The sequence below is a fragment of the Heloderma suspectum genome, chromosome 6 (genome assembly GCF_057233095.1).
Source record: "Heloderma suspectum isolate Gila_16-S chromosome 6, 16-S_ref, whole genome shotgun sequence".
NCBI lineage: Eukaryota > Metazoa > Chordata > Lepidosauria > Squamata > Helodermatidae > Heloderma > Heloderma suspectum.
Window position 1 is genome coordinate 47,880,313 of NC_139463.1, and position 15,686 is coordinate 47,895,998.

Here is a 15,686-nt window from a genome sequence, read left to right on the forward strand (position 1 = left end):
AGAGGATGAGGGGGGCCATGACAGCACTTGGCAAGGCCCTAAAGGGTCACCCCACTTTGTCACACAGTGCATAGTTAAACTATGGAATTTGCTACCACACGATGTAGTGATGGCTGCCCACTTGGATGGCTTTAAAGGGGAGTTAGACAAATTCCTGGAGAAGCTACTAGGCTCGAGGGCTCTGTGCTATCTCCAGTACCAGAGGTGACATGCCTGTGCACCAGTGGCTGGGGAACATGGGCATGAGGGTGCTGTTGTGCTCGTGTCCTGCTTGTGGGTTCCAGGTAGACAGCTGGTTGGCCATGGTGTGAACAGAATGCTGGACTAGATGGACCCTTGGCCTGATCCAGCAGGGCGCTTCTTAAGTTCTTAAGAGGGCCGCCGCCTGACCTCTGTCACCCAAGACTGTAGGCCACGAACTAATCAGCTTACTTAGCAGGAAGGCAGATTTGGTTGAACTTCTGGAGAAGTTTCCTAGCGATCAGAGCAGCCAGACCATGGAACCAACTGCCTCGGGCTGTGGTGGGCTCTCCGGACTCCGGAGGCATCAAGCAGAGGCTGGCAGCCATTCGTCAGGGGTGCTTGGACCTGGACTCCTGCAGGGGGTTGGGCTCGATGGCCTCGCGGACCCCTTCCGACTCCGGGAGTCTGCAGGAGGCAACCAGCTAAGCGCTCGCTCTTGCCTTGCAGGTCCAGCGGCGCTCGTCGAAGCATCGAGGACGGCGGAGGGCTGGCCTGCCTGGCCGGATCGGCGGGGCCCCGGCGCGAGAAGGCCCGGCCCGCGCGGCTCCCCCGCGCCGGCCTCGGGGGCGACGGCGCACGCGGGTGCCGCCGCCGCGCCCCGGCCGGAGCTCCGCCCGCCGCTCCCTCGCCGCTCGCCCGGCCCCCGCGGCGGCGCCTCGCCCGCGCCAGCCAACCAGCCGGGGGGGCGTGGGAGGAGGGGGCGGGGGCGCGCCCCGCCTCGGCCGCTCCGGGCCGCGCCGCGCACCTTGCGGCAGCCTGGACGGCGGCGCCGCGCGGACGCACTCGCTGGGCTGCTCGCGAGCCGGGCCCGCAGCACGGCGCAGGTGGGGCCCGAGCCCACGGCCGCCTCCCAGCAGCGCCCGCCGCGGGCCACAGCGCTCCCTCCGCGCGCCCCAGCCGGGCTGAGCGGCGCCGCTCGGGGACGAGGCGGGCGAAGGTGAGCCCGTTTCCGCCCCGCCTCCCTCCGGCCAGCAGCGCGCCCCGCCGGCGGACAAGATGGTCAGCGCGGCCGCCGAGGTCGCCCTGTTCACGCTCGGTGAGTGCGCCCGCCGGGCCCCGCGCTGCGGCCCCTCTTCGCGCGCGCCCGCCCGCCCGCCTGCCCCGCCCCGCCCCGCCCCGGCTCCCCTCCGCCCCGCCGGAGCCACCGTGAGCCGGCTCCGCCGCCCCCAGGAGGCCCCCGCTGCTGGTCTCCGTCAGCGCGCCGGGCCGGGAGGTGGGGCGCCTCGCGCTGCCGGGGTCTCTGGCGCGCTTGGCGGGGCTTGGCTCCAGTCGTGCCTGCTCGAGAGCAAGCCCCCCGCGTCCGCCGGACCTGTGCGCCCGCCTAACGCGGTCCGGGCGGAGGTCGGGGCTTTCCTGGCGGGGGCCCGGCCCGCGGCGATCGGGCTGCACAAGCGCAGCTTCAGAGCGCCCCGCGCTGCCGGGCGCCCACGAGCGACCCCCGGAGCGACCCCCGGGGCTCGCTCCCAGGCAAGCGGGCTTGCGGGGTGTCCGCGTCTCTCTCCCCGGCCCCGGCGCTTACCGCCCTCGTTGCGCCTCTGTCCTGTCCTGCCAGCTGGGAGCTGCGATTGCCGCCCCGTTTCCCGTGCAGCCGCTGCTAAATTTTACCTCCACCTGGATCCCTCTTACTCCTCAAGCGTTAGCGGACGGGAAGAAAGGGTGAGAATAGTCGGGCCTACGTGTAACCTCGAAGAAGGGAAGGAGAGGGAGGTAACGACCTGGCTTGTGGTGGACTGCGCCGGTTGAAGGCAGATAGTACTTCTTGAGGACTACCTGCTTAAAAAAAAGCAAAACAAGAATATGGTACTAACTATTCTGCCTCTTCCCAGACCGGTCACTCGCTGAAATAGAACATTGGAATACACTTGCAGACAGACTCTCTCTCTGCTGCCGCCACCCGGTTACCTTCCTCTCTCTGCTTTTATGAGTATTTTCTTATCTTCTCTCCCTGCTATTCCTCCTCCTCCGCCTCCTTTTTCTCATGAGGTTTGCTTTGGTGATTGAACAATAGATGCTGGAATGTATTTCGACCCTTGTGATCTTTTCTGTGTGTCTTGTAAGCAGATGTTTTTAAAAAGACAAATGCCTTGTAGGGTGACTTTGCTTGCCTGTGAGTGTCCTTTTAATTGCATAGCAAGAAAGACTCCTTGAGCATACAGTATGGACTAGGGCTGTTTTTGTGCTGGGTGATTAGTAACCTTTTTTTAAAAAAAAGTGAACTAGCTGGATAATTACAGAGATGCTACTTTGGGGAATTTAACAAATAACGTGGAACACGTCACACCACATTTAAAAACTACGTATGATCACAGCTGTGAGATTGCGCTGTTGTGCGAGATGTTGTGGCAGAACAAGTCTGACGGGTGCAAACTCCTGTACGGACATAAGATTATAACTTGTAAATCAAACTGAATAAACAATATTCCAGCCTATCAGGCAGCTCAGGAACCTAACAGAGTTCAGCATTCTCTCTACACATGATCCGAAAAGTTAAAAAGTGCTTTAGTGGATCCTGACTGCATCCTCTTAAGACTCAATGGCAGGAATGATAAATTGAAAAGAGGCCGACCAAAGAGGGAGGAGATAGGGAGAGGTTTTGGTTTCTGCTTTCATCCTTAACATTAAGCTGTTGGATTTGGAATCAGGCCCTGGGAGCCAAGGTGATCCTTCCAAGAATGAGGAGGGGGGGAGCATTCTGAGGAAGGTGACATATGTCGTTTAAGGGGTATAAGAGTGCAAGAAGGTTTTTACAAAGGATTACAAGCTTGGGTAAAAGTGTATTATCTCCCAGGCTAAATATAAGTTTTTTTTATATCCAAAAACTTGCTCTGACTTCTAGTGACCCAGGGTTGGATGGGTTTCTGTTATGAGATATTGGTAGCAACTGAGTTTCTGGATGTAAAGACTGAACACTTTAGCAATATGGCTTTAACTTGGAGTACAATCCATCAACCTAATTCTTTTTTCTTTTTTTAAAGAGGAGAAATCTCTCTTGCTATCCTGAGAATTCTTTTCATCCTCCATATTCTTCAGCTCCCAGTTTCTGTTCGTGAAATCCAACAGCTCTGTTAATTAATTAGAGCAGAAGCCAAAACATCTAAGGGTGCCATCCTATGCATGCTTAGACAGCAATAGGTCCTACAACTCCCAGCATTCCCAGCATGCTGAGAGTTCTAGAACTTATTGCTATTTAAACATGCATAGGACGGCACCCTAATTCAGTCATCTTCAGATGTTTATTTTATTTTATTTATTTATTTATTTATTTATTACATTTATATCCCACCTTTCTTCCATCATGGAACTCAAGGTGGCTACATGTGGTTCCCTGGTAGTTTCCCCTCCAAGCACTGACCAGACCCAAATCTTAGCTTCAACAAGGTGGCTGTCTCATGTGCCTCCAGACTTTGCTCTGGGACCCTTTTATCAGTCCCTCTTTTTACCCATGTATGAGCCAGTGTTCACATTCCTTAAAGCAGTGGTTCTCAAAACTTTCGACCTCCAGGGAATCTTGATGTGGCACTGTAGGAGCATCTGGTCTGGTGCATGTTCAATCCAGGCCAGGGGTGCAGAATCTAAATCTGCCCTTCTGGGGGTCCCCAGAAGGCCACACCCCTTCCCCCTGACTGGTGGTTTCCCGGCTTTTGTGCAGTTTTCCCCCATTCTAAAAGGTTGAGATGCCTCTCCTGATGCTTAGTTACTGGCAGGCAGAGCTTCAAGCTAAAGTCTGCGAGTATTTTGGGTATTCTGGCGTGGCCCATTTTGCCTTCGGACCCTTTGCCCACCAGTGGAATGTGGCCCCCAAGAGCTTCTCTGAAACGGGATTCGGTCGGTCCTTGGGCTGAAAGAGGCTCTACATCCCTGATCCAGGCCCTGCAGGGTGGATGACTTGTGCCCCTCCTGATGTTTTGGCCTACAACTCCCCTCCTCCCTCACCATTGGCTATGCTGGCTAGGGCAGGTGGGAGTTGTAGACCAAAACATCTGGAGGGCCACCAGTTTCTCAGCCCAGTTCTAGGTAAGTGTGTCTATGAGTGATGAGCCAGGGTAAGAGAGGAAAAGAGATTGGGCAGGCATGAGCTGGCTGGCAGAGGGTGGAGGAGAGAGTTTGCCTTCTTTGAAACAGGTTTCTGTTGGCACTGAAAACTGTGGGTTCAAATGAGTTGTTTAGCATGTTGGGGCCCAGACTGCACCTCTGCCTTGCACTGAGCCTTTGGGGCAGGTTACTTGTACTTTGTGGCTAGCCACACTGCCCATGGCAGCCATTTTGTGGTGGTGCCCAGGACAGTTTGTCAAATTGCCAAATGTGCCTACAACCCAAAAAGGTTGTGTCTCCCTGTTCTAGGATGTATAGTTGGTTCCTGTGGAATGCTAGGCAACCCTGTTGGGTGTCTGTATGCCAGTTTCCCCAACCTAGTGCCCATCAGTGTGTTGGAGTACAGCTTCTCTCATCAGCATCCCATCTGAAGGGCATGAGGTTGGGGAGGGCTGCCCTGTGCCAACTGAGCATGCACCCTATATCACATCGAAAAGATGTGATAGGCAATGCCGTCTTTTAGGGGCTCTTTATCTGCTGTTACAAATCTTCTTGTCAAGGAACCTTAGGAATCCACTGGCATACAATTTGAAAACTGCTGCCTTAAAGAGCTTGTAAGCAAAATAGGCCTGCACTGAGTCACTGAAATGGTGCCATCCTTGTTCATAGCACTGTAGCATGACATAAGTACAATGACTTGTCCTTTCCCCAAGGCATTTCCGTTAAGTTATAATACATGCTTCCCTAATGCAGGGCTATCAAGACTTCTCACTTCCTAAGTGCTGTTGAATTAAGTGGGAATTACTTCTTGAGTAAGCCAGTTCAGCATGAGGTTGCAAACTTTTAACTTCTGCTTAAGGGGCTTCAGAATGCCGGGGGCGGGGAGGTTGTCCTGCTTCTGTTTGGCCCAGTATGTAGAACAGGAATGGGCAACTTGTGGCCCTCCAGATGATGTTGGACTGCAAGTCCCATCAGCCCTTACCATCAGCAATGCTGGCTAGGTATGATGGGATTGCAGTCCAACAGCACTGGGAGGGCTACAAGTTGCCCACCCCTGACATAGACAAAGCAAATCCAGGGTCAGGTTCTCTCTGTGGTACCTAATCCTGGTGTCCACTCAATTTTAATTTCCATTAAATATTTGGGTGCATTAGCAGTTCTTTTCAAATGTTCGTACAGATGACTTGGTTCTCTACATTTGAGGACTCATTTGAAACGTGTTTGAGGTGATACGAGAATCCCATGAGAATTGAGGTGTTATGAGAATCCCATGACAGTTCCCATGAGAATTGTCGGCAGTGGCCTGTTCACACATGCCAGTCATTTGATGAACCTGCCTGAAGAGGGAGACGATGGTATAAATGGTGGTTATAATTTTATTTCCAGAGAGTCTAAGGAGTGGTGTCCATTCTTACATCTGGTTTGCACGTGCTCGATGAGTCAAGTGGTTACTTGCATGTGTGAATGTGCCATCACAGATTAAATGCTGCAGATGGGACAAATACATAGTTTTCAAAGGTGTCCCCATTCACACACTGAAAAAGCAGAAGGAGGTGAACATCCAAAGTAGGTCACAAAGAAGAAAAACAGGATCTCAGGATGCAAAATAGTTTATTAACAAATAACTCAGTGCGTTTTGTCCTGTCCCTTATTTTGAGGCCTTCAGGGTAGAGAAAAATGTCTGCAGAGTTTCTCATAGCACAAGGATTGTCTCCTGTATTATTCTACTTCTTTGTGACCCATGCGCACATTGAACAAGAAATCAAGTTATGTAAAGAAGTCCTGCATGCCTTCTCATATGTACTGAGCAGAAGTAAAACTTATGGGTACAATCCAGCAGGACAGTGTCTCCTGCTGAAGCCCCTTCAAGCTAGCCCCTGGTTTCCGGAGACCCCATCACACCAGCATATGCTGTTGGCATTGCACTAGGGGTTGTTTGCGCTAGTGCTACATCAATTGTGTAAGCACTGTAGCCCCTTGGATACTGCCCGCTTAGCCTACTGTTTGTGATGGAGCTGAGACGGTATGTCCCACTTCTATATTTTTCTTCATGTGTTTGGGGGAAAGCTAAATTTGATTAAAGCCAAGTTGGTATAGATACTGACTTCAAGAATGTTTGGGTGCGTTAGCAGTTGATTTCAAATGTTCGTACAGATGACTTGGTTCTCTACATTTGAGAACTGGCATCTGGATGTGTGAAGAGACTCAACTGAAATGTGTTTGAGGTGATACGAGAATCCCATGAGAATGGAGGTGTTATGAGAATCCCATGACAATTCCCATGAGACTTGTCGGCAGTGGTCTGTTCACACATGCCAGTCAATCATTTGATGAACCTGCCTGAAGAGGCAGACAATGGTATAAATGGTGGTTGTAATTTTATTTCCAGAGAGTGTCAGGAGTTGTGAAGTAAGTACATCTTGCTGGAAGAACTGTAAGTATTTCTTACTAACTTGTGGCCCTTTTGGCTGGCGCATGGCGTGTTGAGGCCCCAGTGGATTTTTCAGTATACTCCTAAAAGGGTGCGTGTGATGAGTGTTGCTTGGTGACACACCTGGGCTTGTGTGAAATGGCTCTTGTTGTGTTCACACATGCATGTAAAAGATTTTTGAGTGTATATGTTAAAAATTATGTGTTACAAAGGCTCACATCTCTGGACATTCTTGTTCTGGCTGATTCTCTAAATGTGTTGTAAACAAAATAGGGAAGTTAAAAGAGTGCCATAATCTCTGCAGACAGTCGCGCCCAAGGGCAGAACATGGAATGAGCCAACCCCACGCAAAGAAATATATTGATCTGTGGCTTCGACTGCTGTAGTGCCCTGTGCAATCTATTCAGCTCATTGTGTTCTGTGTTCGAAGCTATGAGTAGCTTCCAGACACACCTGTTGAAGGGAAGCCTGTGCAGGGAAAGGGCCAGGAGTTCAGAGAGGACTTGATCAAAACAATGGCATGAGAACATGTTTGGGGATTGGAAATTTCCCAGGAAAACAGTAGCTGAGGCCAAAGCACCAGGACATCCTATTCCTAACTTCTTTTTCCTGGCAAAATGAGGAAAATGATCATACTAATGGAAATGGTGGTTTGACCAAGTTTCACAATAGTATGGTCCATTTAATTAAAAGTTAAAAGAGGCATGCATGCTGGCCCACAATGTTTGGTGAAAATGTCAGCAGCGGATGAGTTATTTCTCAAAGCTTCCAGAATGCCTGCGGAATGTTCTTGGTTTGGTTTATTATTCACAGCGTCTTTCCCCCAATTTTCAGATGAGAAAGACTCCCAGAGTGGCTTACAAAGACAGATAATAAAATAGTCTCTGACATCAGGTTTATAATCTAAAAGACAGGACATCCAGGGAAAAGGGGCTGGGAGGGAAGAACAGCGGCGTAGTGGTAAGTTTTAAAGTGCAGGCACTCCTCATGACCGTCTCCATAGTCATACCCCCAATGAGAGGTATTGGGGATTGCAGACAGCGGTGAGGATCCATATCAGCAAACCAATTCTAGCAGGTTTATCTCCAGCAGCAGGCCTTTTGTAAAGCTCATGCCCGTTCCAGGCCAAGCCATCCCAAAATACTTTGCATTACTACAGGGAACAGTATCATTTCCCCGTAGCTACTGTGAAGATAGCAGCTGAACTCAAGAGGGAGTAAGAAAGTCTGAGGGGGACTCTACTAATAAGAGCTGAGTTCCTGTGAGCCCTGGCTACAGTACACCACTGGGGAGGAAGGGAAAAAAATCCTCAGGCACGAGTTCTTAGCGACAGAGTTCTTACAATGATCAGCAGATGGATTAGAAACAGATCGGGGAGAAGAGGAGCTGGAAGCTGCTAATCTCGGAGCTGATGGAGTGGCCCTTCTCCTTTTCTCTCCCTGTGCAGCAGCCATTTCTGGATGACAGCTGAGGGAGGGAGGGTGAAATCCTGACCCAGCTGGCTTCTCAGCAAAGTCAATAGTGGCCCAGCTTCCCTTACCCTTCTTAAGACTTCATCTTGAAATAGAGCCACCACTCTTAAAGTAAATATCTAGCTTTTTGTCACTTCCCCTGGGCTTTATATGTCCTTACCCTATTCCATTGCTGAACTTCTCCCAGCTATCTATCTATCTATCTATCTATCTATCTATCTATCTTATCTATTGAATTTATTAATCGCCCATCTGGCTGGTCACCCAGCCACTCTGGGCGATGTACAATAATAAGAACAATTTAAAACAATCTTTGGTGGAAGAGCACTGGATCAGTGTTGCACTACAGTAGCCTTCCTCCAGTTGTGGTGGACTACAACTCCCACTGCCCCCAGCCAGCATGGGCAATCTTCTGCAGTAGCTCTCCAAGGCCAGAGGCAGAGAGAAACCTTTACCAGCTCTGCTCCCTGAGAGGCCTTAACCAGTGTTTGAACAGGGGTCCTCCTGCGTGGCCAGCGTGCCAGCATGACCCATGGCCTCATCCTACTGCTGCTTCCCTTTTTGATGGTGCCTTCGAGATCTGAAAGCTACCAGCTAATTTCTCCCCCTTCCTTCTATCAGTATCCCGATCTCTGTCTTGAGGACCCGCTTCCCCCCATCCTCATTGCTCTTCTCTGAATCTTTCCCACTTCTCAGTGTTCTTATGGCCTCTTTCGCATTTTGAGGACCGCCTTATAGACATTTTTGTTGAAGGTCACTGCTGGATTGGAACCCCAAGGGTTGGATGAGTGGGCAGGCTATAGTGGACTGTTTCCTCCCACCCTTGACCCATCAAGCACTAGACCAGCTTTCCCCAACCTGGTGCCCTCTAGATCTGTTGCACTGCTACTAGGCATGATGGGAGTTGCAGTCCAACACTTCTGGAGAGCACCAGGTTAGGAAAGGCTGCACTAGACTGCTGTGTAAAATAATAATGCCCGGCATGTATTATGTACAGACCATATCCTGATTTTGACAGGTTACTGCCTTACAAGTGTTGCCACCACTTTGCATGAAAGGGAACAGCAGCAGCTCCAAGCTGCTAGGAAAGTTGAAGGTGCCGGCAGAGAGCGGGGGCTTCAGTTTGCCTCTGCAGGAGCTTAGCCAGTTGCTTAGGCAAACTCACATTCTGTCCACAGATGGCACCAGTTGAGAGGGGCAAGTGATCTTCTGAATGTCCCTTCACACACTTGAACCCCCTTTTCATTTACAGAGAGTCTGGTGTGACAGAATGTACAGGTAGGAAAGAGTTAACTGTGGGCTGGATGGGGCTTGTGCGTGACTGGCTGTTTTGGTTCTACCTGGGGGGACTGGGGAGGGAGTGGTGCCTCAGGAGGGTCTGGCTTTCTGCCTAGTTAGTTAGCTACCTAGTTCTGGGGGGCAGGCAGAGCACCATCTTGGATGGGGAGGGAGGATTTGGAGGGGCAGTGAGGCAGGCTTAGGCTAGTTAGTCATCGTGTCGTGTCCAGACCAAACGCCGCTCTGCCAAAATGTAGCCACTGCCACACCGCCAAGCTGCGGTTCGATCAGGTGGTAGAAGGATTAGCCGGCGCAATGCACCGTTACCAGGGTACGCCTGATTGTACAATAGTCTTCGAGGAGGCTCCTTCTGTGTACCCCAGGCTAGTTAGTGACACCTTGTAAATGAGACACTTGTATTCTGTTTTACTGAGTTAAATCCACGTGCAGCTGGGTCTCCGTTTACACTACCTCATGCATGAGCACATACTAGCCAGCGCCTGCTTCCCAAATTAGAAGTCGCAGTAACAGTGATAAGTCCGACACACTTGGCAGTAATTGTGGCTGGGTAATAGGCTGGCGAAGTCAGTGGGCACAGCTGACTCGGCAGTGACGTCCCACTCCTGAGGCTTATTGTCCTAGGCGTGAAGGGATAATAGGGGAAAGCCTGGGCAAAGGGGGGGCGGACGTCACATCTGGATTTTCCTTCTTCAACATAGCATTCAAAGGGCAGAGTGGTGGTCCGTGTGCACACGCTCCCCGTTGCCTTTAGAAATACTCAGAAGAATGCCCAGTTGTCATCGAAGAAACAAACATGAATCGGCTCTGCCTGTCTTGGTTGGCCTGTCCGCTCTTTGCTGCCCCTCTCATTGTCAGCGTATGTTGATAATCTCTGTCGGTTTTTAACCAGGCCAGCCTAATTGCACAAGCACGCTCAGGCTCAGGTGCAGCTGTATTTGTGGGGCTGCCATTGAAGTAGCACGTGATCCAAGAGATGTGTCTCAGAGTCTTTTGCAATTCAGCAGCTTCCTTGCTGGAATACAGCGTGTACTTGAGACAGCAAAATACCCTGAAGTTACTGGATTTTATCGCTCGCTCCTTTGACTTCCCATGTTGGACGCTTTAAGCCCATCTTTGGGCTGCTTGGCTTCGCTCTTGTAGCTCTTAGCTGGGGCACCCAGGCAGTGCATCTTTTGGTTCTCTTCATAATTTTGAGGCCCAGTCAATTTAACAAGGAGGCTTGGTCTGATCAGAAAGACAGGATGCTTAAATTGATGCATGGACGAGCGCTCAGTCATTTGAGCCCCCACCTGGAGATTGAAGTGGTATAGTCCAGACAAAAGGTTGGTCACCTTATCTGCAGTTTGGGAATGGTGGTGAAGGGAGTTGGAATAATGCCACCCAGAGTCACTTTTTGGAGAGGATATTTCCTGATGGCTGGTTCACTGCCAGTCATGGCTCAAAGGGGGGGGGGGGCTTCTGTCAGCCCAAGGGCCAAGCTCAATTCAGAGAAGCTCTTGGGGCCTGCATTCCAGGAGTGGGTGGGGCTTAAGACAAAGGGGCGGAGCCAAAGACAAAGGGGGCAGGCCCAAAAATTCCAGCACATTTCAGCTTAAAGCTCTTACTGCATATAACTGAAGAGAGGCATCTCAGTCTTTAGAATGGGGAAACACACACAAGCTGTGAAACCACCGAAGAATCGGTAGTGCGGGGGAAAGGTTATTATTATTCATTACATGTCTATATCACTCCATACCTGAAGCTTTCTGGGCAGTTTACAAAGATTAAAAACATTAAAAATACAGTATGCAAAATTTAAAAACGTAAAAATGTACAACAGAAAGTATACACAGAGACAGAGTTGTCAGGGGGCCCTAGCCGGCCTCTTTCAGTCTACTCCAGTAGCCAACTCCAGACACAGACAAAGGATTCCTTTCAAGGCTTTATTCCTTTTACAACTTAAGAACTCTATCACCAGCGACTAAGCTATGAACAGCAGAGTAACCTATGCCCCGGGTTGGAAACAGTTGGTCCCTGTTAGAACGAGAATCACTTGCAGACCCTGACTTATGGGCTAGGGAGAGTTCCTCCCCTTTTTCCTTGGGTCCTCTGGACGCGACCGTTGCCTGCGTGCCAAACGGGCGCTACGTCTCCTTTCCGCGCCCTGCATAGCTCGTCACTCTTTGCGTCTGCATCGAGCATCCAGCCAGCATTCCTCCCGCGCTCTTTCACTCCCAGGACCACTATCTATGTCTGGAATGCCAGCAGGAGGAATCTGCCAGCTGCAGGGCCTGGGAGGGATGAGTGCGCTCCTCTCCCATGGACAGCTGTTCCTCCTCACAATCAGAACTGCTCTGAGGTTCTATGGGCTCAGTGTCCACCCTGACAAGCATATATCAAAACACAACTTTGAACCATCAGCCAAGCCATACCAGGGTCAATTAGAAATAGTAGTGTTGGCGCCAGGCAGTCCTCATTGGGGAGGTTGTTCCATAACTGGGGGTCCACCACCAAGAAGGCCCCCTCCGTTGCTGTTTTCCAGGCCTCCCTCGGAGTAGGCACTTGGAGGAGGACCTTAGATGTTGAGCGCAGTGTACCGATAGGTTCATGTCGGAAGGGAGCTCCATCAAGTATTGTGGTCCCAAGCCGTGTAAGGCTTTATAGGTTAAAATCAGTGCCTTGAATCAGGCTCAGAAACGTACAGGCAGCCAATGCAAGCGGGCCAGGGTCGGTCTTATATGTTCAAAACTTCTGGTCCCCGTTATCAAACTGGCTGCTGCATTTTGCACAAGCTGCAGCTTCTGAACTGTCTTCACAGGCAGCTTCACGTAGAGCGCATTGCAGTACTCTAACTTGGAGGTTACCAGAGCATAGACAACTGAAGCCAGGTTATCTCTGTCCAGATAGGGGCATAGCTGGGCCACCAACCAAAGTTGGTAGAAGGGACTCTGTGCCACTGAAGCCACCTGAGCCTCAAGTGACAGAGATGACTCCAGGAGGACCCCCAAGCTACGAACCTGCTCCTTCAGGGGGAGTGCAACCCCATCCGGGGTTGGGCCAAGCAAAAGGGTGTGGCCATCTGGCAAACCTTGGAGGACTGGATTTTGCCCCCAGGTGGGCTGAATTTGCCCCATAGACCCAGGATACAGACTGAATGTCTGAACATGCAAGATGGGGCACCAATTCTCATATAAAACTACTGAAAGCACTCCATGGGGTTGAAGCAGGGCATTTGGGAGGAAAACATCTCGCTTAAAAAAGGGGGTCTGCATCAATGTAAAAAGGCAAAGAAACCTCTAAGGGGGTTGACTTAACAGTGTAAATCTTCTGAGAAAAATAAAATGAGCAAAAGGGAAATGGAGCAATTCAATATTATTGTGCTAGATTCCTTTTTCTTTTTAAGAATGAAATTTCTCAGTGTGTTTTGGATTCACAACTGTAGAACTGTGTCATCTGAAGATCACCCCGCACACACACACTTTTTTTCTCTTCACATTTTTACCGAAGTGTGCAAGGCATCTTACATAAAAATTGCCAGCTAAAATCAGGAATGACTCTTGTGTTTAAAAGCCATGGAATGCCCTGCTGTAAGGAAGAGTCGTAACTCAAAAACATTTTTGTGAGAACTTGTGAGGAAAAACGGAAGCCAAAATAATGTTGAATGTATTACATTTTCCTCTTGTTCACTCTGCTGTTCCCAGCAGATCTGCTCAGACCAGCTCCGCCCTTTGTTGTTGGGTTTCTCTTGGCATGAAATTCTCTCGTGCTACCGAAACTTGCCAGCTTTGCTCGTTGAGTAAAGAGAGTGTGGTGTGTTTGAGATCGTGGATGCCTACTGGCCATGTGTGAGAATGTGAAGTGGGAAGGCACAGCCAGCCGCTCAAACGCTGGTGCTCCTCTTGACATCTCCCCCCGCCCCCGTAGGCAATATGGTGTAGGAGTTTGCACACCCTGGCACTTGGGGGAGACTGGGATCTGGGCAATACTGCTTAAACCTGCCATGCCTTTGCCTCCCAAAGATCCGACTGTTCTGAGAAAATACTGTGTTTGGAACGGCATCTTATATATCTCTTAAATATCAATAAAAGCTATGTTGGTGCTGCCCTTCCTCATTCTTTGGATTTCTTGCTCGTCATCTGACTCAGAGCTAGAGTATTTCAGGATGAACTTTTTTGGTTTCTGTGAGCAAATCCTGACCTTTTTCTTGGTTGTGGTGGAATATCAGTGTGCATCCTGCTCTTCTGAACAATTCAGATCCTCTGGCCTCAGGCTGCCATGGGTCTCCTTGTGGTGGAGAAAATCTGACCTCTCATCCCATCTAGAGGGGGCAGGGCTGGGGAGGGCATAAGATTTTTTATCCTGGCCTCTCTTCCCCCCCCCCCGCCCACTGGAACGCCCCCTTTCAGACTGCTCCAAGGTCCTCCGAGGCTGCTTTTCATAGAATCATAAAATAGTAGGGTTGGAAGGGACCTACAAGACCATCGAGTCCAGCCCCCTGCTCAATGCAGGAATCTAAGTCAAAGCAGCCCTGACAGATGGCTGTCCAGCTTCATCTTGAATGCCTCCAGTGTGGGAGAGCCCACCACCTCCCTAGGTAATTGATTACGAGAGTAGTTCTGCGACCTCATAATGCAGGAGCCACGGTTCTTTCCGCAGCGGCTGCGAGGGGGCAGGGGAGGGGGGAGGGATCAGGTTATGGAGTCCCCCTTCTGAGGTCATAGCAGTTTCTATGGCCTCGGAGGGGGACTGCAAAGAACCCTGTGGTTCTTGGGACACTCTCCAGGGACCATCAGATTGTGCTCTAAGTTTATTTTTTAGCATCCTTGCAAAACTACAGTTTTGGGGGTCTGAGTGCCGAAGAATTGATGCTTTCAAACTATGGTGCTGGAGAAGACTCTTACGAGTCCCCTGGACTGCAAGGAGGTCAAATCAGTCAACCCTAAAGGAAATCAACCCTGACTGCTCATTGGAAGGACAGATACTGAAGCTGAAGCTCAAATATTTTGGCCACCTAATGCGAAGAGAAAACTCCCTGGAAAAGACCCTGATGCTGGGAAAGACTGAGGGCAAAAGGAGAAGGGGACGGCAGAGGATGAGATGGCTAGATAGCATCACTGATGCAATGAATATGAACTTGAGCACACTCCGGGAGAGAGCGGAGGACAGGAAGGCCTGGCAGGCTGTGGTCCATGGGGTCACGAAGAGTCGGACATGACTGAATGATTGAACAACAACAGATGAGCATATTTTAAATGAGATTTAAGTACATAGCCTAAATGTGCTCTCAGAAACTTTTGGGGGAATATTAATCGTATATTAGCCATCTTCAAATATGTGAAGGGCAATCATAGATGATGGAGCAAATTTGTTGTATGTTGCTTCCCAGGGTAGGAACAGAAGCAACGGATTCAAATTACAAGGCGGGGAATTTCAACTAAACACACTGGGAAGAACATCCTGGCCGTACGAGCTGGGACAGACTGCCTTGGGAGGTGCTGGGCTCTCCATTAGGTGGCCATCCAGCTGCCATCAGGGTGCCATTGCAGTAATGGGTTTCCTGCATCAGCAGGAAGAGGAGGCTTGGTGGCGATTGAGGCCCCCTCCAGCTCCACAGTGCCCTCCCCAGCCTGATGCCCTCCAGATGTTTTGGACCACAAGCCTGATCTTCCCTGACCATTGGCCATGCTGGCTGGGGCTGATGGAGTTGTGCTCCAAAACATCTGGAGGACACAGGTTGAGGAAGGCTATTCTGTGATCTTCCATCTTTCAGTCTTTTGTCAGAATGCTTAATGCCCTTTAATCTTATATCAGCTCACCTGGGGTGTTTCCAGCTACCCTGGACTCCACATTTCAGCCTTTTCCTAGTTTTGACAGAGAAATGTGGATTGGGACTTAATACCCCATTAGGACAGCCTCCCCCAACCTGGTGCCCTCGAGTTATGGTGGACTACCACTCTCATCAGCACCAGTCTTCTTGGACATTGGGGGGGTAGTCCATCTGGAGGGCACCAGGTTGGGGAAGGCTTCACTAGGCTTCACTAGGGCAGGAATGAGGAACCTGTGCCGGTTCTCCATCCGGCCTGCAGCACCGGCTTGGAGTCCTCCAGGGCCTCGGAGGGGCAGCGGCTCCTCCCAGTGCCGGCTGTCCCCACCGGGATAGTCCCCAAATCGTGCACAAAGTTGGCACCAGAAGAGTCATTGTGTGTGTGCCTCTTCCCCCTGGCGTTCTG

At 50.6% G+C, this 15,686-nt stretch overlaps 1 protein-coding gene across 1 annotated transcript in view; it reads left to right on the plus strand.

Annotated features, from left to right (window-relative positions):
- The first annotated feature begins 991 nt into the window (after window positions 1-991).
- The window catches only part of TGFA (transforming growth factor alpha), a 58,431-nt gene continuing 43,736 nt past the window's right edge, over window positions 992-15,686 (plus strand). Inside the window, exon 1 of the mRNA XM_084804223.1 lies at window positions 992-1,279. Coding sequence (XP_084660349.1) covers window positions 1,240-1,279 — 40 coding nt within the window. The 5' untranslated portion in view covers window positions 992-1,239. The remainder of the gene's footprint in view (window positions 1,280-15,686) is intronic.